This window comes from Clupea harengus, chromosome 7 (assembly GCF_900700415.2).
Source record: "Clupea harengus chromosome 7, Ch_v2.0.2, whole genome shotgun sequence".
In the NCBI taxonomy this organism is placed as follows: Eukaryota; Metazoa; Chordata; class Actinopteri; order Clupeiformes; family Clupeidae; genus Clupea; species Clupea harengus.
Window position 1 is genome coordinate 17,911,935 of NC_045158.1, and position 22,337 is coordinate 17,934,271.

Sequence of the window (22,337 nt, forward strand, 5' to 3'; positions counted from 1 at the left end):
TTTGGGTATGGTCAACCCAGGGGGATGCCCTGACATACAAGTCTATCACAGAAAGTCTCATACACACACACACACACACACACACACACACACACACACACACACACACACACACAGTAGTTCTGTACCCCTTGCATTGATGCCAATTCACCACCCAACTCGTGTCTTCCCCCTCCACCTCATACTAATGACACTGTTGAAGAGCTGGGTGGTAGTGTGTGTGTGTGTTTGTGTGTGTGTGTGTGTGTGTGTGTGTGTGTGTGTGTGTGTGTGTCCCACTCTCAGTGACTTAATTAAATGCTTCCCGCACTGTGCTGTTTACTCGAGCACTGGCTGTTAAATTAAGACGCTGTCACACTGAAGGCTGGCGATGATAAATCCGCCGGCAAGTGAGAGTGTGTATGTATGTGTGTGTGTGTGTGTGTGTGTGTGTGTGTGTGTGTGTGTGTGTGTGTGTCTCTGTGTGTGTGATACAGAGGGCATTCGTTGTGGAATACATGAAGACCCCTCAGGAACTGCGGTTAGCATGTTTTCTTTGTCTGAGGATAGAATTTCCAAACCATTTAAAATTCACATACACACACACACAAACACACACACACATAGAGTTCCATCATTACCCAGTCTTGCCCTAAGGAACCCCTCCCATCTGTGTGTGTGTGTGTCTTAATAAGGTGGCACGGTGCTGGGGCTGATGTTAATAGGATTTAATGTATGCGGGGAGCCAGTCTGAGAGAAGTGACATTATACGTCTTGAACAACGGCCAGCCTGCCAGGCACCACTGTTTCAGCTCCTGGCAGACAGGGGCATCGTCAGGGACAACATCCCTACTCTCGGTCCCTGCTCACTGTCCTTGGACTCTGTTCTCTTCCTGTGAGCGTGATCTCTATCCCTTCCCCTCTGATTTCCTCCTCTCTGTCTTTCAGATTTGTGGTGAAACTGAAGACACGGATGTAGGTTAAAGGGAGCGTCACAGAGTGGGATCCAGTAGCGTTTAGCAGAGATGTAGCAGAGGATCCAGTAGCGTTTAGCAGAGATGTAGCACAAGATCCAGTAGCGTTTAGCAGAGATGTAGCAGAGGATCCAGTAGCGTTAAGCAGAGATGTAGCACAGGATACAGTAGCGTTTAGCAGAGATGTAGCAGAGGATACAGTAGCGTTTAGCAGATATAGAGCAGTGAGAGAAATATGAGGTGGCTCCATCATACAAATCAACTGGGACAAAGAACGGCCCAGCGCCTGTATGGTTTGGTCATTACGCCACCCCCCCAGCCCCCCATCGACACACACACACAGACACAATGACAGAAACACACACACGTTTACTGTGTCTCTCTGTCTCACATACATACACACATATTCACACAGATACACACACACACACACACACACACACACACACACACACACACACACACACACACACACCACACACAGATACACAACCCTGCCAGAGAACGCTTTTCCTCCTCCTCACTTCCTCCTCTCCCTCTCTGGTTCTCTTCATCCCCATTGTCTTACAGACACACACACACACACACACACACACACACACACACACACACACACACACACACACACACATATGCACACACACATATATGCACACACACACACCCTACTCCGTCACTTTTCCTCCCCCTCACAAGTGCTGTCTTTCCAATACGGCTGATGATATCCGTACCTTTCTTTCTTTCTATCTATCTGTCTTTCTATCTATCTTTATTTCTATCTATCTATCTATCTATCTATCTATCAATCTATTCATTCATCCTTTCTTTCTTTCTATCTATCTTTATTCCTATCTATCTATCTCTCTATCTATCTATCTATCAATATATTCATTCATCCTTTCTTTCTTTTTATCTATCTTTCTATCTATCTTTCTTTCTATCTGACTATCTGCATGTCTATCTATCTATCAATCTATCTATTCATTCTTTCTTTCACCTCCGCTCTCTACTCCTCTCCTCTTTGTCTCTCCTCCTCTGTGTGAGTTCCCGCTGTCGAGCTGTACAGGGCTAAATGTGTTAGAGCGTATCACTTCTAAAGAGGCCCTCATTAGCGCGGCCACACCGATGGACCGCTCCTGCACAGGCTCCACACCAGCAGGAGGAGAGAGGGAGAGAAATGGATATACTAGACAGATAGAAAGGAAACATGGACAGAGGAGAACAGGGGAGAAGGAAAGAGGGAACAGGAAATAAAGAAAGAGGAGAAAAAGGATAAGGGCAGAGTGATAGCAACGACAGAGTAAAAGAGAGGGAGAGTGAAAGAGAAAAAGAGACAGAAAGGGATAAGCAGAGGAAGGCCATTGAAAAGAACGCTCAGTTCCAGAGTAGGGCAACCCTCTAAACACACACACACACACACACACACACACACACACACACCCTGCCCCCTTCCGCTCCTCCGCTACCTGCTGTCCCTTGCCACTCGCTGGGTAACTTGATGGCAGATGTTGCCGCGCTGAAGTTGGCTCTGAAGTGCATCTCTGGCTCCCCGGTCGCCACGGCAACTCAGTCAAAGCGCATCAGATCTCTTTATTTGTGCCTGGGGCAACTTTGGGCAGTGCAGCTGTGTCCACCCCCGCTCTACCTTTGGTGTCGGAGCTGCCTCGGGCAAGAAAATGTGAGACTCCAAAAAAAGTAAGAAAAAAAGGGAAAAAAAGAAAGAAAGAAAAAACGAGAGAGAAAAAGGTTGCAGCGCTTTTCCGAAAACTACATCTGCTGACGATCCAACAGTCTGGCTGTGTGTGTGTGTGTGTGTGTGTGTGTGTGTGTCTCTGTGTCTGTGCATCTGTGTGTATGTGTGTCTGTGTACCCCCGGGGGTGTCAGAGATGAACAGATGTCTGCGACAACCTGCTTCCTTACACCTGTACGAGTCCCACAACCCTGTGGATCCACCGGCCGCTGAAACATTCATGACCCCTGAGGGCTGCTGTCGGCCATCAAAGCCTCCTCACTCTCCTCTCTTCCCTCGCCTCTCCTCCCTCTCTCCTCCTTTCCATCTCTCTTTCTCTCAGCCCTCCCCATCCCATTCTTTTTCCCCCTCCTGTTATCTTTCTCTCTCTCTAGTCAATCTCTCCTTCCTGCTCCTTCTTGCTCTCCCTCCCTATATCTTTATTAATCCGTTCCCTCCCTTTGTCTCTCTCCCTATCTCTTTATTCATCCTTTCGCTCTCTCCCTTTCTCATTCTCTCTCTTTCACTTTATTCATTATTTCTCTCCCTCCCTTTTTCCCTCTGCCTATCTCTTTACTTATCCTTTCACTCCCTACCTTTCTCATTCTCTCTCTTTCACTTTATTACTTATTTTTCTCCCTCCCTTTTTCCCTCTCCCTATCTCTTTATTCATCCTCCCTCCCTCCCTCATCTCTCTCTTTCTCTCTGCCTGTCTGCTGGGCCCAGTCATCAGGCTGTGATAGCCTCTGGCTGCCCTGCTCCCGCTCTCTTGATCAAGGACTTGAAAGTGGCCGGCAGCAGTTTGCAGGGGTTTCTGGGTAAAACGGCTGGGCCGGAGAGGGCCCCTGACGCGGCACCACGTGAGGCCCCGAGGCTGGCCGAGGCTCTGCGTGCACGCCTTTCGGCCAGATGGCCGATGACTATGTGAGTGTGTGTGTGTGTGTGTGTGTGTGTGTGTGTGTGTGTGTGTCTAGGTAGGGAGTCTCACAAGGACACTGGTGGCTGCGCTGGCTAGCCTGTGTTTGAAGAACTGCTTGAAGAACAGGCTCAAATGTCAATAACAACATCCACAGAACTTTCCAGAGCTTTCCCCTCTTTTTTCTTTTCTTTTCTGTTTTTCCAAACTTCACAAAAGTTGAGAAACAAGAAGTATCTTTCCTTACTCCTTTTGTGTGATAGATTTGGCCAACATTCCCTTTATCCTTCTCTGACAAGTATATAAGTAAGGGATAATGTATTGTCCGGCGGTCATTATCCAAAAATAAATCCCGACGGGACGAACAGGACCCGACATGCAGTGGAGGGGTCTTGTTTCGTCCTTAAGGGGTTTATTTTTCGATAATGACCGCCGGACAATACATTATCCCGCTTATTATACGGTTACTTGCCAAAGCGATAGAAGACATTCCTCCAAAATACCTTATTTTAATGATTTTGCTGCCGTTTCGTGATTTCCGCTAAGAAAAAATAGTTCTTCAAGCAAACAGAACTTTAAAGTTTCAGGTGTTGCGAAGTAACCCATTACTTGCTGACTTACAAGTTACAATGACTTTCCGTTACGTTAAATGACCGGACTACTTGTGGAATGATATGAAAGATGTGAATTAGAAGCACAAAACCCGTTGCCAATGGCAGCGGTCATTAACTTTTTGCAGCAGTGAATATCAAGACGTTGGGGTGACCCATTCAAATCAACAGAAATTTTTGGAACATTCTGAAGAGCCGTATAATAATAACAAATATGACCCTTCTTCTCAATCCCACAACATTAGCTTCGGGTATGTTAACATTTTTCCCGTAAATAAAATCACCAAGGACAGACAGATTACAGGGGGGCCCCAGGAACACGGCCAGCAGCATGCTCAGCTCTGCCCAAGAGGCTCCTCTCAGTGCTGGCTGTGCGCTCGAATCTGCCCTAGTGACTCGTCTCTCAGTGTAAACACGCCGAGGGAGGAGGGGGACACCACTCAGAGACTGTGTTTACATCGTGAGGTCATCGGGTAAGCTGTTCGACAACAGTGTAGCGAGAGACACCGAGACACGGCCGGAGAGCCACAGAGGAGCAGAGCAGAGGACCAGGTCAAAGCAGAGCCACTTCACTGGGGAACAGAGATGGTGTGACCCTTCAAAGCCATGGTCAACACAGATGCACATTTTCATCAATATGTGTGCTCCTTGGGTATTTACTACACAGAGCAGAGCAGAATGCAAAACACAGGTCAAAGAGAGCCACTTCACAGGGAAACGGAATGTGTCTTCTACACGCTCGCAATTCCATTTACCCATTGAATACCCATAGGCTTTTATCCATTTAATGCCCATATGCTTTTATCAACATTACTTACAGTACAGACATACATTTTCATTGGTATGTGTGCTGCTTGGTTGAACCCATGACCTTTGTGTTGTTTGGACCTTTATCTACTAGTAGGACCTATAGGAACGTCACACAGGAGAGGAGAGCCTGTGTAAGTCTTCTTCACTCAGGATGCTGTGTCAGGATTTATATGGATTTATGTGTGTTTACAGTTGTACTAGTGACATACTGCTATAACACTGTCTTACTGCTCTCAGACTAATGTTACTGCGTTTGTGCTAAATAGTAGCATATGAAGCATTTAGGGATCAATGTTTTTAGATGGGTGGAAAACATATAAAAATGTCAAGGCATGTCAAACTTCCTCAAAGGTGCCTGGCACCACAGCCCGCAGAGGGTTAACCTAAATCTGGTGAACCACAGTGGTTTGTAAGGCAAGCCAGTAACCCAAGTCACTATTAAAACCACACCGGATGCTGCACTGTCATACTGGTGTCATGTTCAGGTTTGGGCAGTGTGTGCTTCACTTCGGAGGAAAAGACTGTTTGAATAAAGTGGAGCCAGAGAGACGATCCAACTTTGTAGGCTGTTGATCATTTTCCTGTGTGTGTGTGTGTGTGTGTGAGTGTTTGTGTTTGTCTGTGTGTGTGTGTGTGTGTGTGCGTGTGTGTGCGAGGGAGGGAGGGATATATAGAGAAAGAGCGTATCCCTGTGTGTATGCCTATGCACACATATGTGTGTGTGTGTGTGTATGTCTGTGTGTGCTTGTGTGTGTGTCTGTGTGTGTGTTTAATACTGTTTTACTTCCCTGACAGGAAAAGCTGACTGAGCTCAACATCCTTATAAGGCTGTGGCTGTCACTGAGCTCTGAGGGCTTGCAGCTGTGGGTCATGTGACCGTACCACCAGGTTATGAATGCAACCACAAGTGCATCCTGCCGCTCTGCAATCAACAAGAAAGAAACACTCCTCACAAAATCCCCAAACAACATACTGATCTACACTGCCAGGTGTCACACACACACACACACACACACACACACACACACACACACACACACACACACACACACACACACACACACACACACACACACACGCACACACACACAAACACTGCTAAAACCAGTGCCTGCTTATCAAGGGTCATAATACTACTGCAGAACTGGTCGTCAAGGAGTAGAGGAGTCAAGGAGACTTGTAGTTGTGGTTGTTGCCAAGTGAAAGAGGGAAGTGGTTCAGAGTTTGTGAGAGGGTTGCTAGAGTGTGTGATAACAAAAGGGCTGGTTTCATAGGTGGTGAGTTGGGTTATGAAGAGTGGTTGGTACTATGTTCCCACATGGTTGGTGGGAGGTTTGCCAAAGTAGCTTACCTTCTCCGCAGATGTTGGCCTCATTAGAGAGACTCGGTCATATTGCCGTTTTAGTAGAGCCCACAGTGCATCCAGGCGACCCTGTGGGGGAAAAATGGATGGATTTAGGTCATTATTACAGAAAGGTCAGAAGTGTGTGAGAAAACACCACACATACTTAAATACTGTGTAACATATCTATCTGAGGACATGTTGCTACTGTGTTTGAATGTGCAAAAAACAGCGCAATGCGTTGCTCTCAGCTGGTATTGCTAACTGGTAACAATTGCTAACAACCATTGGTATAGCATTTGTTCTCCGACTTGTTACTGGAACGCGGTCAACTCGGGTGTGACGTCATTCCCATCTCCGAGTTCCGACTTCCAAGGTAAACGGAACACACCAAGAGGACATTGGGGTAGCCAGTGTGTCTCACCTTGATTGGCGTGTACCATTTGGACTCTGTTGATTGGGTGGAGGGAGTGGACTTTTGCTTTTTCATCATAGGCTCCTCCGCCTCTTCGACCACCGTCACCACGGCGTTTTTGGCCATCTCCAGGCGAGCCCCTTCCTCCGTTGAGCCCTTCTCCCCCCAGCGCACCTACATCAAGACAGCAAGACAAACACATCTTTCATGGAAAGCACACGAAATCACCAAGCTGTAGTCCTAATCATGAGTTCACATTAGTTCAATGTTAACATATCAGCTAAAATTAGATTAAATCCATATGTGTATGGCATGTCTTGTAGGTACCTAGTTGTTATAACACCCTCAAATCATTTTAGTGATATAAGGTCAGGTGAAGGAAAGACAAACACACCCGAGCTATTACATACAGTACATACAGCTACATACAGTAATTTTAGACTCGAGATCATGTTGAAAATATTAAAACAGCCTTTACAGCATAACAATTCCAAATACATTGCACATACTGTTAGCAAGCTAGCAAGCTTTTATTGAAAACATCTTTGCCTCTTTATAATCAACAAACAAATGACTGTAAGTTAGATGACCACTAGACTGGCCTCTAGGCCAAGGTTTGTTCCAGGCTTATCATTTCTAAAGGGAGTTCCCCTGTGAAGTTCCTATTGGTTAACTCTCAATGGTTTATATTGCCTTGAGAAGATGTTCATTGTAAATAGTGCTTTATATGTAAATCAGTGACAAAAACTGAACTGAACTGAATCAATCTGACATAGATTTGGGTTTAGGTGATAAGATCCTGGTGCTTTTTTCCATCCTCTCTGCAGCTCTCAGCTTTACACTGATCAGTCCACACCAAACCCACAGCCCAGCTGCTGTTGCCATGGCAAAAACTAACTAGCATATCAATTAGTGCCACACACCTCAGGCTGTAGGTTAAACCACGGCTATCCAGAGCAGATTTGCCCAGCTCGACACGGAGTAACTCCAGTCTCCCTGTGAAGGAAGCGGCTCTCTGGAGTCACTTGAGGTAGGGGTGTTTCTAGGCACTCCCATCCCCAATTTCATTCCCCTTAATCTTTCTGTGTTTTGTCATTGGTGTGTGTGTGGGGGTGGGATCTTGCTTAGGGAGCCAAAACGTACATAAATATCAACAACTGTGTGAAGACCGCTTATGTTTTATGTTTTTCTAAAGGTGCGCTTAAGTTAGAGAAGGAGAAAGATGCAGTCTGGTTCCTAACAGCACCTTTCCCTTAATCCCCCTCCCAACACACACACACACACACACACACACATCCAGGGGCCAATCCTGAGGCAGCGTCAGATATGGAGATGCTGTGTCTGACAGAATATGAGGGCTGACTACGAAGACAGCCTGGAAGGGAGAGAGGGGAGTATGTATGTTTTTATGTGTGTGTTTATTTGTTTGTGTGTGTGTACATGTGTGTGTGTGCTTGTACATACACTATGTATGTGTATATGTGCATGCTTGCTTCTGTGTGTGTGTGTGTGTGTGTGTGTGTGTGTGTGTGTGTGTGTGTGTGTGTGTGTGTGTGTGTGTGTGTGTGTGTGTGTGTGTGTGTGTGTGTGTGTATGTGTGTGTGTGGGGGTCCTGTCTGGAGCTCTCTCCAGCACTCCTGGGAACAGCACTGGCGAGGTATCACTCCCCGATGTTTGTTTCATTTATTTATTCATTCAGTTTTCCATCAGTGCTACACTGATGCCAGCATCTCCTCAGGGTACCTGGGCAGAGAGCACTGAGAGGGGAGGGGAGAGAAAGAGAGAAAGAGAAGTGATAGAAAACGAGAGTGAAAGGAAACGAAACGAATACAGACAGACAGACAGACATAATGAAAGACATATAAAGGATATGCACATAAAAAAAAACTGAAGAGTAGAAGGAAGAAAAAAAGAGAGAAGAGAAGGCTGGAATGGAAGACTGAGAGGAACATATTGACATATAGAAAAGAAAAGAGAGAGATGGATAGAGAAAGAAAGACAGAGGGGGGGGCGTAAGCCTGCTGAACAAAAGGTGCTTGACAGCGGTGAGGATGCCAGAGATGAATTCATTAGGCTGGCAGACATCACTCAATCCGCACCCCCCTCCCACCCTCCCATTACCCATAACCCCTCCAATCGACCCCTCGATGCTGTCTGCTGGCAGACAGGCAGGACTCCAGGCTGGACGCGGACGATGCCGCACGTCATGTCAAACCCGTCAGCCATCCCGAACAAGCCTCCAAGAAACAGCTTTGAAAGCTCTGCAGCTGACGTCAGAGGACCACACTCACAAAGTGTTCAAGAGGGGAGACGCAGAACGTAAACAAAAGTGACAAGGAGTAGGAGAGAAAGCTCAAAATGGAGGAGGAGGGTGGGGGGTCACTCAACTATTATATACAGTATAAGACATAAGACCATGTTTTTTTAGAAGGGGTGTTGGAAAAATAAGTGTACAGTCTCCATCCCAATTTATGGACAAGGAAAGGCAAACCAGGGAAATAAAAATAATAAATAAATAATCCTCCCATGCAATGCAACCTTTGAACCATATTGACTGTAATTTCTTGACTGTACACCTTTTCTGACTCTGTAACCACGGTTACTCACCTCCATGCGTCTGATGCCTCCAGCACCTCTGCCTCCGTAGTAGGAGGCGTCCACAGATGGCCACTTCTTCTTGGGCAGGTCGTCCTCCTCTGGCATCTGAAATGAGAGGAGGAGGCAGAGGTAGAGGAAATGCCAGCATGCTGCCCAATACTGAAGCTCTCCAATGCATCTGAGCAGCCAGCATGCTGTCTTTAATGTACACTCATTTACTCTGTGTTTCATTTGATCTGCGTGATAAACTGACTAGGCAGATAGATAGATATATAGATAGATAGATAGATAGATAGATAGACAGACAGACAGACAGACAGACAGACAGACAGACAGACAGACAGACAGACAGACAGATAGATAGATAGATAGATAGATAGATAGATAGATAGATAGACAGACAGGTAGATAGATAGATAGATAGATAGATAGATAGGTAAATAGATAGATAGATAGACAGATAGATAGACAGATAGATAGACAGAAAGATAGATAGACAGAAAGATAGATAGATAGATAGACAGACAGACAGGCAGATAGACAGAAAGATAGATAGATAGATAGATAGATAGACAGACAGACAGACAGATAGATTGACAGAAAGATAGAAAGATAGATAGATAGATAGATAGATAGATAGATAGATAGACAGACAGACAGGCAGATAGATAGACAGAAAGATAGATAGATAGATAGATAGATAGATAGATAGATGGGAGGATGAGCTCCTTATACTCACAGGTGGAGGAGGAGGGGCTGGTCGAGGCGGGGGATCTTTTATGACCTGACAGAGACAGAAAGGAAAACAAATACCTTATCTGAGGTCATCACGGGATGATGCTATGGTGACAGCACCATAGCGATGAGACATGACAGAGTGACAGACAGAGGGGGGCGAAGGGGAGTGGACGACGCCGTTGACATTATCATCATCATCATCATCCTCATCCTCATCACCATGGCCATTACTCAGTCTGCCCTGCAGTGCTCCACGGCACGCTCTCACCCCAATGTATTTCTACAAGTGCAGCCCGTTATTATGCTGATACGCCATTCATTGGAAGACACATTGTGCCAAGCAAACAGATCAGGCCCCCAGTTAACACAAAATGCCAGATCAACCAGTTGAAGGGGGAGTGGGAGATAGTTGGGGGTAGTTAGTTGGACGGGGCATTTGGGGACGGCGGCGGATTGCTGTCGTTTATCTCTTAATTAATTGGATGAGGTTCAGCAGGCCCCAGCAATCCTAAGGAGCTCATTAGTCCCAATGATATGCGGAGAGGAGGCTTGGGCTGGGCTCCAGGCTTCATCTGGATGGGGAAATAACACACACTTCCTCTACGGTACACACACACGCACACGCACACGCACACGGACACTCACACGGACACGCACACGCACACGCACACCCACACACTAACACACAAACACACACACACACTAACACACACACACACACACACACACACACACACACACACACACACACTGATATATTGCTCAGACACACTCTCTTTGCTGTGTTTGGCTGTCAGAGGGGACAGGAGGAAAGCATGCAGAGCCAGTGTGTTTGACAGCACCTCTGCTGCGGAGACGTCCCACTTGCGACATCACTCAAGTCTCCGTCTCGTCTGCTGAACACACATGTCCAGGGGACAGACAGGGAGAAGTGTGTAAGTGTGTGTGTGTGTGTGTGTGTGTGTGTGTGTGTGTGTGTGTGTGTGTGTGTATAAGTGTGTAAGTTTGTGTGTGTGTGTGTGTGTGTGTGTGTGTGTGTGTGTGTGTGTGTGTGTGTGTGTGTGTGTGTGTGTGTGTAAGTGTGTAAGTGTGTAAGTGTGTGTGTGTGTGTGTGTGTGTGTGTGTGGGCTTGGGACTTTTCTGATCTGCCGGCCAGCACATTCACCCCAGCAGTCTGACGCACGACAACAATACACTTCAACCACGGACGGCACTAAAAAGGACAGGGGGAAAACCTGGCCACAAGCACTAGCTGAAGAGGTGTGAAGTTCAGGCAGTAGTCAGATTGAATTATTTCTTCTCTTGACGTGAAAAGACACAGCACGCATGTATTGTCATAGCAGAGCTTATGCAAGAGTGAACTTCAGCCATTGTTACACCTGGGATAAGCACGCATGTGTATGTAAGTGTGTGTGTGTGTGTGTGTGTGTTTGTACGTGTGTGTGTGTGTGAGCGAGAGAGAGAGAAAGAAAGAACGGGAGAGAGTGTCTGTTTGTCTGTGTATGTGTGCATGTGTATGTGTGTGTGTGTGTGTGTCAGTGTAAAAAATCAATGTAATGAGCACGCTCCAAACTCAAAATCAAGACCTTCCGCTGCCACCCAGTCAGGTTGTGCATTTACCGAATTAGTCCCCTCCTCCACCACCCCCATCCCCCCCAAAAAAGCTTCTTAATTATCACATATCATGGTTCTAACAGCTGTTCTATTCACATTAAAGCACACTAATACCATAATGCTACTGTTGTCATTAAAATAATGGAAAATGATCAATTAGTGTTAATTAATTGCTCTTTGACACTCAACCGACTGTTGGCAAATCCAAGTAATGTGCGCTGGTGGGGTGTGCCGGTGCGATGATTACCATCATTTTAGCCAGACCTTACGTTGACGGATTAGCTCCTCTCACTGAGTAATTAAGCAGCAGATTTCATATTTCCTGGGCATATTGCAGGATAAATAAAGCTTTAAACAAATGATGTGCTCGCCTGTTAGTTCTAACAACAAAAAAGAGAAGAAAAAAAACACTCAAAATAAAATAAATAAACTACCTGACAGACAGATGTGTAGAGAGGCGGCCGTTTAAAACCGTTAAGTGCAGTCTGTAATTAAACGCTAAAGCGCCGGACACTTAGCCATCTGATGGCCAGCTTGAGCTGCTAAACATACGCGACAGCAGCGGCGGCGATCTGACCAATCAGCAGCAACCGCTGAAACATCACCATATGGCGGCGGCGTAATTGTCCAATTGGAGTTTATAATCCGTTCACTTTAGTCAGTAATGCTCCCATGTTGTGTCAAGCTGTTTCCCAGCTTATCGTGACTGGGGTGAGTGACAAGTAGCATATTTGCAAATTAAAACGATGCACTTTCATCACCAGTAAATGAAGCTATTTGTGGGGCCAGGCAAGAGTGATGATCTAAGAGGTCAACTGGTGGAAAATATCACATGCTTCTCTCATGGCAGTGCTGTCTTGTGAAGGTAAACCGTGGCAACACAAAACAGACCAAAATTGCTTGTCGCTATTCAATAATTAAAGTTTGTCCTCGTGGCAGATTACATAAGAATTACACTTTCAAGAGACGAGTTAGTTCACCTTTCACAGTCTCGTATCTTTGGAAAAGACGCACAAATAGAAACCCGTTCATACTAAAACCTATGAATAATAAAAATGAGTTGAAATTAGAGATCGAAAGTCCGTAGCAATCAGAAGAGTTCATCAGATGAAAATGAGACAAGAACGATTTCTCATTTCTGCTTCTTTCTCGCCCCTGAAAGATTTGGTGTGAGTCTGCCTGCGTTGTGTGCCTTTCTGATTTAGTTTTTCATGGAAAAAAAGAAAGGGAGTGAGAAAAGAGAGAAAAGGGTGAAAGACGGGGTGGGGTGGGTTGGGGGGTGTGTGTGGGGGTAGAGAGAGGAGAGATCTGGCAGGGGCGAGTTTAAATATTAACAGCGCACACATGGCCCTCTCCTAGTGCCGAGTCCCTGGTGGACGGGAACAGCAGCTCCTGCACCAAGACAAACAGTGGCCAGGCCAGACATGCTGCAGGGGGTTTACATTTTAATGCGTTTGTTGGTTTTCCAAAATATGCTTCCATCTCTGCCTGGATCAGGGCCCGCGCGCGCGGCTTTCTCAAAGCGGCCCGGCGCTGCTCACTCTCTCTGCCTGCATGCCTGCCTGCCGATGCCATCACTCTGTGTGTGTGTGTGTGTGTGTGTGTGTGTGTGTGTGTGTGTGTGTGTGTGTGTGTGTGTGTGTGTGAGTTTGCGCCTTGTGCGCCAGATTCCAAAAGCAGGAGGCTCTTGGGCATGCCATCTGTAGTTGTTAGCGATGGTTTAGACTGATAATGCGATCTGGGCTCCCATTGTTCGCATGGAAAGAGGGGAGTTGATGAACCAAATGATTTCTTTCTTTTAAAGGGGAGGGGAGGGCTGAGATTTATACTCACACAGTTCAAGTTGGGAACTATTCACACAATGCAGAAATGCCTCCAGAACAGCCATGCTTTCCGGACCATCATGTGAATAGTATAACATAAAAAGAAAGAGCTACCAAAAAAACCTGCCAGGCAATAATGTCAGAGAAAGAGCAGTCAGCGCTGGCCTCGTGAAGAAGCCATCAGCACATACCAAAAGGCAGGACGTCGATCGAAACATACTTCCTCACTCCTCCCTTGTTTGGAGAGGGGCACGATTAGGTCATTTTGGGAGTGAGTACTCAACCATAAACACAACATTACCTCATCCATCCTGTTCCTGCCTGAGTTTGGCCTAGATCTGGCTCACATCTGGTGTGAATCTGGCACATTTCTGACCCTGATTTGGCACAGATCTTTCCCGGTTCAGTGCTAGATCTGGTGCGGAGTTTCAGACCAGGGTGTTTTGAAATGGGTTCTACCCTGAGGACTCTGGACACGGAGTTCACCTGGCTCGCGCCCAGCGCTCCAACTCTGTTCATTACCAGACCCCTTTCTTCACATCAGCCTTTGGCATCCAAGGCCCATTTCTCCAGAGTCACCCTTGGAAGGGTGCCAAGCAAGGAGCGCTCACTTAAAAAGAGAGAGCGAGGGGGAGGGCGAGGGGGTCTTCAAAAGGCAACACGCGACACAGAAAACAGCAGGGGAGCGGACTGAGAGAAAGGGGAAGGGGAGAAGAACTAGAACCAAACGCAGAACTAGAACACAAAAGGTTCTCTCAGATATACAGTATAGTACTTTTCACACATACATAGTGCAGCCCAACATTTTGACCAGTGAGAGATTTCTTGCATATACAGTGCAAAGTTGATCCAGTTCATATACTGCTCACCTAACGAGGATAGAAGGAACTTTAGATAAAAGCTGGGAGTCAGCACTTCTATTCCGTAGTCATTGGTTCATTTTTACTCTCATGTGCTGGAGCACAGGACCAAAACAAATATTTACAGACTGCTCTGAAAGGCAAAGCGTTCAGTGGATATACCATTTCTGTGTCGCAGTGTCATAGATTTTAGGTGTTAAAGCTACACTGTTTGATTGTTATCATGTTACAGTGTTACAGCATTACAGTGTTAAAGTGTTACAATGTTACAGCGTCAAAGTATTACAGTATTACAGGGTTAAAGTGTTACAGTGTTACAATATTACAGGGTTAAAGTGTTATATTCTAATGTACTCACCACAGTGCAGCAAAGCGGCCAGAACCACCACATGAGGGCCAGAGCAGCCAGCAGCATCAGCACCAGGAAAACTATAAACACCACCATGCCATCCGACTGAGGACACACACACACACACACACACACACACACACACACACACACACACAATATCAGGGAATAGTCATGCAATAATAGCTACAATACTATGCCATCCAACACAGAACACACACAAGCTGATAGCATCAATCCAATATTTATATTTCAATAAACACCACCATGCCACAAACACACACAATATCAGGGAATATTATCTCTCAAATCAACCCCATTCATTCATAGATAGTTCCACTCTCCAACCCTACAAGAGATGGTACTACTCACTTAAAACCCACATCACTTCAGTAAGTAGTAATTAGTCTAAACCTTACCCAAAAGGCTAGAATTCACTTACTCACATCTCATTACATTGAAAGGAAGGTAAGGTAATCTAAACCAGTACAAAAGACCCACTAGGTTACTTTACGTGATCATTTAAACCTCGTATAAAGACTGTGGGACAAATTTAAACCCACCTCATCAACCACAGAGGAAATTAGCAGCCAGAGTAAAGCCAATACAAAACGGTTGTATTAATTTAGACCCACACCATAACACCAGGGGATTAGACCAATCCAAACCTACATAATAACATAATTACTTAATCATCCTTCATCAATCAATCAATTACTGCAAAATCCCATGAAAGCAATAGATGGAGGGAATGTTAGTACTATACTAATACAGTTATCATTATTAAAATAAAACTACATTATAAAATGTGTAAAGACCCAAATGTATAACATCATAAAACCACAGATTTTCAGAGTGTGTTTCAATATTATTCAGTCACATATTTACAATGCAATTAAGGCTATGTAGCATACAGTGTCTATGACTATAACTGATAATAAGGTTTAAAACAACAAACGCTACTAAAATAAAAATACAAATTCCCAACAAGGGGCTATGTTTACATAATAGAAATGTATTTGTATTATTTGTTTACTATTTTCATTGTCAGGTAAATGTTCCACTCACACAGGTAGTGACGGAGATGGTGAAGGCACTGGAAAGGAAGGATTTGCCACTGTTGAGGCTGATCAGGATATCCATGGACCTGGAGAACAAGAGCCAAATTAGCTCATTTCACCCACACAGTTCAAACTTAAAACAAGGAAGTGCTGCCAGTGCACAGAACCTCAAGATATCTGAAAGTATCAAAGATGAATGACTATGAAAGAAACAATCTTTTGTATTTAGTCGGACCTGTAACATTCTATTTCATGTTTACCCTTCAGTGAGCTACGCCGTATTAGAGCTTAATATGTGGGACATACCAAGCCCAATTTTGAACAAAAATAAAACACAATAATGATTCAATAAATATGTAATGAAAAGTTAAATTCTCAGCATGGGCACTTATAGTAAATTACGGTCAAACACATCCACACCGAGCAGTCAAGTCACTTTTAATAAACACTCTGATTCAATTAAAAGCCAAATTAAAAGCTGTGCTTGACTGTCACTGGCCTTGCGGGCGAGTCTCGCCGCACAATGGAGGTGCAGAGAATGACCTATATAACTTATTTACCGGCAAGAGAGGAGGTAAAGGGAGCAATTAACGTGCTAATGATGAACGGCACCGTAATCTCCATATGTCTGTTACGCAGGATCCAATTATCACGCGCCTAATGAGAATCCAGGGCCGACTGAACGCCTCACAACCTCCCCAAAATGGAGTGGGGATGGGAGCAAGAGCAGCCTATTGTCTTCTGCACGTGGCTCTAAGAGAAGTGAAAATAACGTTGTCCCTGTGATGTGTGTGTGTTTGTGTGTGTGTGTGTGTGTGTGTGTGTGTGTGTGTTTGTAGATGCTGGCTTTCTTCTTCTTGGTGGGCCAGAACTCAGACTCGACCCAAAACTAGCATTCTTTCAATGATTGTATTCGTGTTGCCATTGCTTAGAAACATTTGACTTGATTATGATAAAAGGCCGCATTTCCAAACACTCTGGACACCCACAACCCCCTCAGAAATGTGACAAATATTTGCAAATGCAGTCCTGTTGTTTACACCAGCCCACCAGTACATTTGTGCGGTTAATGGCATTGTTCTCTCCTCTCCTCTCCTCTCCTCGTGAATCTAATCTGGCCATTGTGCGAGGAGCTCTAAGAGGCTCTTGCATGTTAACTAAGTGTGTCTTCTGAATGGATGAAGGGAGAGGCTAATTTAGCTGACACACTCGATACAGCGAACCGCTAGGCAGGTTGTTAATCAAGCTGGATATGTGCATAGACCCAGGATCAGAGGAGAGGCCTCCCCCCCCTCCACACACACACACACTCTTCTGCCAAATGATTCTGTCTCCCTAGATAAAAGTGGACACACTCAATGCGCCATCACATCTTTTTATTCTTCCTTCCGTTCTATCTTTCTCTTCTTTCTTTCTTTCTTTTTCTTTCTTTCTTTCTTTCTTTCTTTTTTTTCTTTCATCTGAATGCAAATAGGAGATCAGCAGGAGAGTTGTTAAGCTCACAACCACCATCAAAGTAATTGAGAACTCTGTGAGCTGCCAGCCTCCACAGTTGTGCATTTCAATCTATATTTCGCCACACAATCTGGCAACCGCGGACCAACTACTTTCACTTTGGTGAATAGGGATGCCCTGTTAGGATTTCAGCATATGACATGCATGCACAAAATGTACGTAGCTGCCATTGTGTATGTGAAGAAGGACAGCTGACATGACAACCCCCCCACCCCCCCAACCCCTCCTCAAAACTTTCCAATTCGCTCCACTCCCTGCAAAGCTGCGGTGTTTCGGTTAAAAGCCCGGTTACCAGATCCAGCTCTCTCAAAGATGTCACAACAACATTAAGCTGATTGGACACTTGCATCTCAATCAGCGAGCTCTACCAACGTGGGGTATTCCCTGGCCTGGCTGCTATGCGGATGGGAGCAGGCATGTCACGGACGTAATGCAGGACTGGCAGATGTTCGAGAGGGAAGAGGATCACTCAGTGCCCTGCTCTTGACAAGAAAACTCAGAGACAGTGACGTGGGGCGAGCAACAAGTCACTCCCACAGTCACTGGAGACGCCAGAAGAAGCCTCTAGAACTTTTTTCTCTCTTTCCCCGTTCTTCTGTCCCGCTCTGTGTCAGAGGGGGCAGGCAGTGACGGGGAGCGTTTGTGATGTCTTGCAGATGGCCGCCGTGACATCCTTAAAGATGCGGAAATGAGTGACGTGAATTATTCACGGGCCCATGTGTGTGTATCAGCTGCCAGCTGAACAGCTCTGAGTGTGTGTGTGTGTGTGTGTGTGTGTGTGTGTGGTGGAACTACAACAGCATTCCTTAAGAGTATTAATTTTTACATTATTATAGCCATAAAGCAAGAGGAAACTAAATACAATAACACCATGTGCTGTAAATACAAATAATAATGGCCATCTTCTTTTACATTGTAACATGGACATAAATAGTAAACGGCAGTGAAAAAAACTACTAAAGATGTGATCAGTGTGAATGTAATTGATATCTGTTGTTTTTTGTCTATATTTACAGTATAATATTAGCACAGAGACAAATGTAAATGTGTTTCCAACAGATAAGGCTGACAGGAAATCCTCTTAAAGGTGTGCCGTTGCAACAGAACTACCTGGCATTACGGCAAGACTCTCTTTCAAACACATACACACACACACACACACACACACACACACACACACACACACACACACACACACACACACACACACACACACACACACACACGCCATGCTTCTCCAGTAGTCCATATCTGACCTGTGATCATATTCAATTTGTTACACTAAAATGTACTTTGTGGTCTACTTTCCTCTACTGTCTGTCCCTAACAGTGTCAAAAAATAACCTTGAAAATGACCATCATCAGGACCCCCCACAGAAAGGAGCCCACATCCAGTACCAATTTTACTTACTCTGAAATAAGCAGATTTCACAAACCTCTTCACAAACTTTCACAAATGTTTTGTACTCTCAGTGTTAGTTTTTGTCCAAGTGCAACATCTTTTTTTTTTTCAAAATGAAAAGAAAAAAGAATCTTAGGTGTGACAGGACCAGCAGGGCAGGTTGGGGCACCATGAAGGACCAGGTAGAGCACCAGGCCTCCAACCCCACATGTCCCCCCACCATGAAGGTATCAGCACCAGGTAGAGCACCAGGCCTCCAACCCCACACAGATGGAGGAGAAAGAAATGGCATGTGCAATCTGAGCCATGAAGACAGGATTGATTATTGATGAGTCATGCTCGACTGCCCTGCCCTGCTCTGCCCCATCTCTCTCTCCCTTTCGCCCATGTGAGCGCTTATTGGGCAGGTGTCAGCAGGACCCCACTGTTATCTTTGCCCCCCACCCCTGGTTGTCAAAACGTCGGTGAGGACACAAACTCTGCCGCTCCCCCTCCAACCTAACCAACCCCTCCATGGAAAGCACATGTAACCCCCCCCCCATGTGCTCTCTAGGGGTACATCTTGCTCCTGCTAATGCTAATGGTGTGTGTGTGTGTGTTTGTGTTTTTGTGTGTGTGTGTGTGTGTGTGTGACTGTCGGGGGTAACAGATGCCCCCCTCATACTCTGTTTAGCCCCAGCAGCTGTCGCCACAGATGAGACCTCTTGCCCGCCATGAACGAGGACCCATGAGGAAGGACAAGAGCAGCAGAGGAGAGGAGGAGGAGAGGGAGAAGAGAGGAGAGGGAGAAGAGAGGAGAAGGAGAGAGAGAAGAGAGGAGGAAGAGAGGGAGAAGAGCTAAGAGCAGAACAGGCCAGAGGATGCTCTGATTCCTGGACATCCCTCCCAGCGCCTGTGCGGCCCCACTGGGACTCCACTCCAGCTTCATCTGAGCTCCATTAGCCTACATTCAGAGCTGGAGCTGCCAGTGGAGTGTGTGTGTGTGTGTGTGTGTGTGTGGGGGGGGGGGGTTGAATGGGCCTAATGTGTCCAATGTTGCCTGACTGCATGTGAAGATTATTGGAAGAGAGTAATGGCGGGGTGATGACAGGGTTAGCAGCGACAGCTCCTTGGTTCCTTAGTGGTTATCAGTCAGAGAACGGCTAGTGGAGAGGTAATTAAGACTCAATCCAAAACACTTCATCTAGAACCCACTATGGCTCTAGACCCGTTGATGACCTCTAGTAACTGTTTGTGTAACTTCTGCTAAGGGGTCTGGTAGAGTGATAGGGATTTTTAAGATGATGATTTCATCACTCTGAGAATACATGAGAGTTCCACCATCTGTATCTACTAAACCTCTTCTTATATTTGAATAATTTTTTATGAATTTTCTCCTGCCTGTACGCCGGTGAATTCCCCTTCATAAAAAAGACAGGGGTTCCACTGAACCAGATACTGAATTGGGACACAGACTGCGCAAATCCCCTCAGGTAGCAGGAATCCACACAGCGGCTCACACAGAGTACACTTAGCCATATTTAAGAGCAGATGACACTTAAACGGCACAGCGCTGGCTCACGTCCAAATGCTAATCTTCGCGCCGCTTAGCACCCCACTTCTGACAGTGTTGCTCCACTAAAAAAAAAAAAAAAAAACGCTCAGATGTCACCAGTTTCAGGGGTTTGTTCATTTGCGGGTGATTTCGCGAGATTTTGCCAGGCAGTCACGTGCCCCTCAGGTAGATGGGCTGAGGTGGGAGATGGGCAGAGAAAGCAGGTGGGGGGGGGGGAATGATGACAGGAGGTGTGATTGGCTTGTGAGCGAGGAGCACAGATGGAGGGAGGGAGGGGTGCAGCGGCTCAGACGTTGGCTGCAGGTGGCTCGCGGAGCGGTGTGTCGGCGCGCTGGTGAATTATTTACACAGGACCAGAGGCGGAGGGATCGGACGCATCTGCCGCACATCCTTTTAACCCCCACTCCGCCCCACACACCTTCACCCCCCCAACAGATGTGTTTACTCGCTGCCCGTAGCAGCTAACCACTTAATGGGTCACAAGCGCAAGCCAAGAGTTAATTAAGCAAGGCTCTTAAAATAGGCGCCGTGTAGCAGAGATGGCCTTTTTGTTTATGGTGCTGTATGTTATGCGCTAAGTGCTTTATAATAAGCTAAAGAGAACAATCAGTGAAAGGAAGGAAGGTGTGTGTGTGTGTGTGTGGGGGGGGGGCTTACTACAACTACATTAAATGGCTTGAAAAAGATAATGTCATTTACATCATTCTTATCATACTGAGTGTCTCATTCCAATGCAATGCACACAAAGCAGTGTCATCACCAAACCACAATATATTCAGCAGTAAGTTACTTACTGTTCTTACTGGTTTTTTTAACTACTGGCAAATGACTAGCTTATGCCACATGTATTTACATGCTGTTTTGACGTGCCGTTTCCCGTGCTGTTCCTTATGTCCCTGCGCTCATGGCAAAACTACTCCTGAAATGACCCTGAGTCATCAGCAGGGTATGATCCTGTCAAGGTTACATCAAAACATTTTTCATCATGGATTGCTCTGGAAACCGTGCAGGAAATATTTAGTCTTAGTTTGTGTCTCAGTTTGGATTGCATCACTGCAATGTCCAATGACATTCTTCTTCTTATTATTATTATTATGGTTATTAATAATTAACACTTCAAGCTGATTTAGAGGTCAAAATAACCTTTCTGCCAACAGAAAGGCATTCAGATCTATAACTTTATTGATCTCATGAAGAATTGTATTCCCATGTTTAATATAAAACAAATAAATGACCATGATCATCCTTGTGACATTAGTGTGTGGGGTAATTAATGAAAGACCATGATCCTCCTCGTGACATTAGTGTGTGGGGTAATTAATGAAAGACCATGATCCTCCTCGTAACATCAGTGTGTGGGGTAATTAATTAAAGACCATGATCCTCCTCGTGACATCAGTGTGTGGGGTAATTAATAAAATACCATGATCCTCCTTGTGACATTAGTGTGTGGGGTAATTAATGAAAGACCATGATCCTCCTCGTGACACTAGTGTGTGGGGTAATTATTAAAAGACTATGATCCTCCTCGTGACATCAGTGTGTGGGGTATTTAATGAAAGACCATGATCCTCCTCGTGACATCAGTGTGTGGGGTAATTAATTAAAGACCATGATCCTCCTCGTGACATCAGTGTGTGGGGTAATTAATAAAATACCATTATCCTCCTTGTGACATTAGTGTGTGGGGTAATTAATGAAAGACCATGATCCTCCTCGTGACACTAGTGTTTTGGGTAATTAATGAAAGACCATGATCCTCCTTGTGACATTAGTGTGTGGGGTAATTAATGAAAGACCATGATCCTCCTCGTGACACTAGTGTGTGGGGTAATTAATAAAAGACTATGATCCTCCTCGTGACATTAGTGTGTGGGGTATTTAACGAAAGACCATGATCCTCCTTGTGACACTAGTGTGTGGGGTATTTAATGAAAGACCATGATCCTCCTCGTGACACTAGTGTGTGGGGTAATTAATAAAAGACTATGATCCTCCTCGTGACATCAGTGTGTGGGGTAATTAATAAAAGACTATGATCCTCC

The 22,337-nt window shown here is 45.4% G+C and overlaps 1 protein-coding gene across 1 annotated transcript in view; it reads right to left on the reverse strand.

The window, feature by feature from the left end:
* antxr2a (ANTXR cell adhesion molecule 2a) overlaps nt 1–22,337 on the reverse strand; it is a 69,869-nt gene that overhangs the window by 29,897 nt on the left and 17,635 nt on the right. Inside the window, exons 11-16 of the mRNA XM_012835114.3 lie at nt 15,828–15,906; nt 14,769–14,864; nt 10,115–10,159; nt 9,385–9,480; nt 6,787–6,951; nt 6,372–6,452 (exon numbers count right to left, since the gene is read on the reverse strand). Of these exons, the coding sequence (XP_012690568.1) occupies nt 6,372–6,452; nt 6,787–6,951; nt 9,385–9,480; nt 10,115–10,159; nt 14,769–14,864; nt 15,828–15,906 (562 nt within the window). The remainder of the gene's footprint in view (nt 1–6,371; nt 6,453–6,786; nt 6,952–9,384; nt 9,481–10,114; nt 10,160–14,768; nt 14,865–15,827; nt 15,907–22,337) is intronic.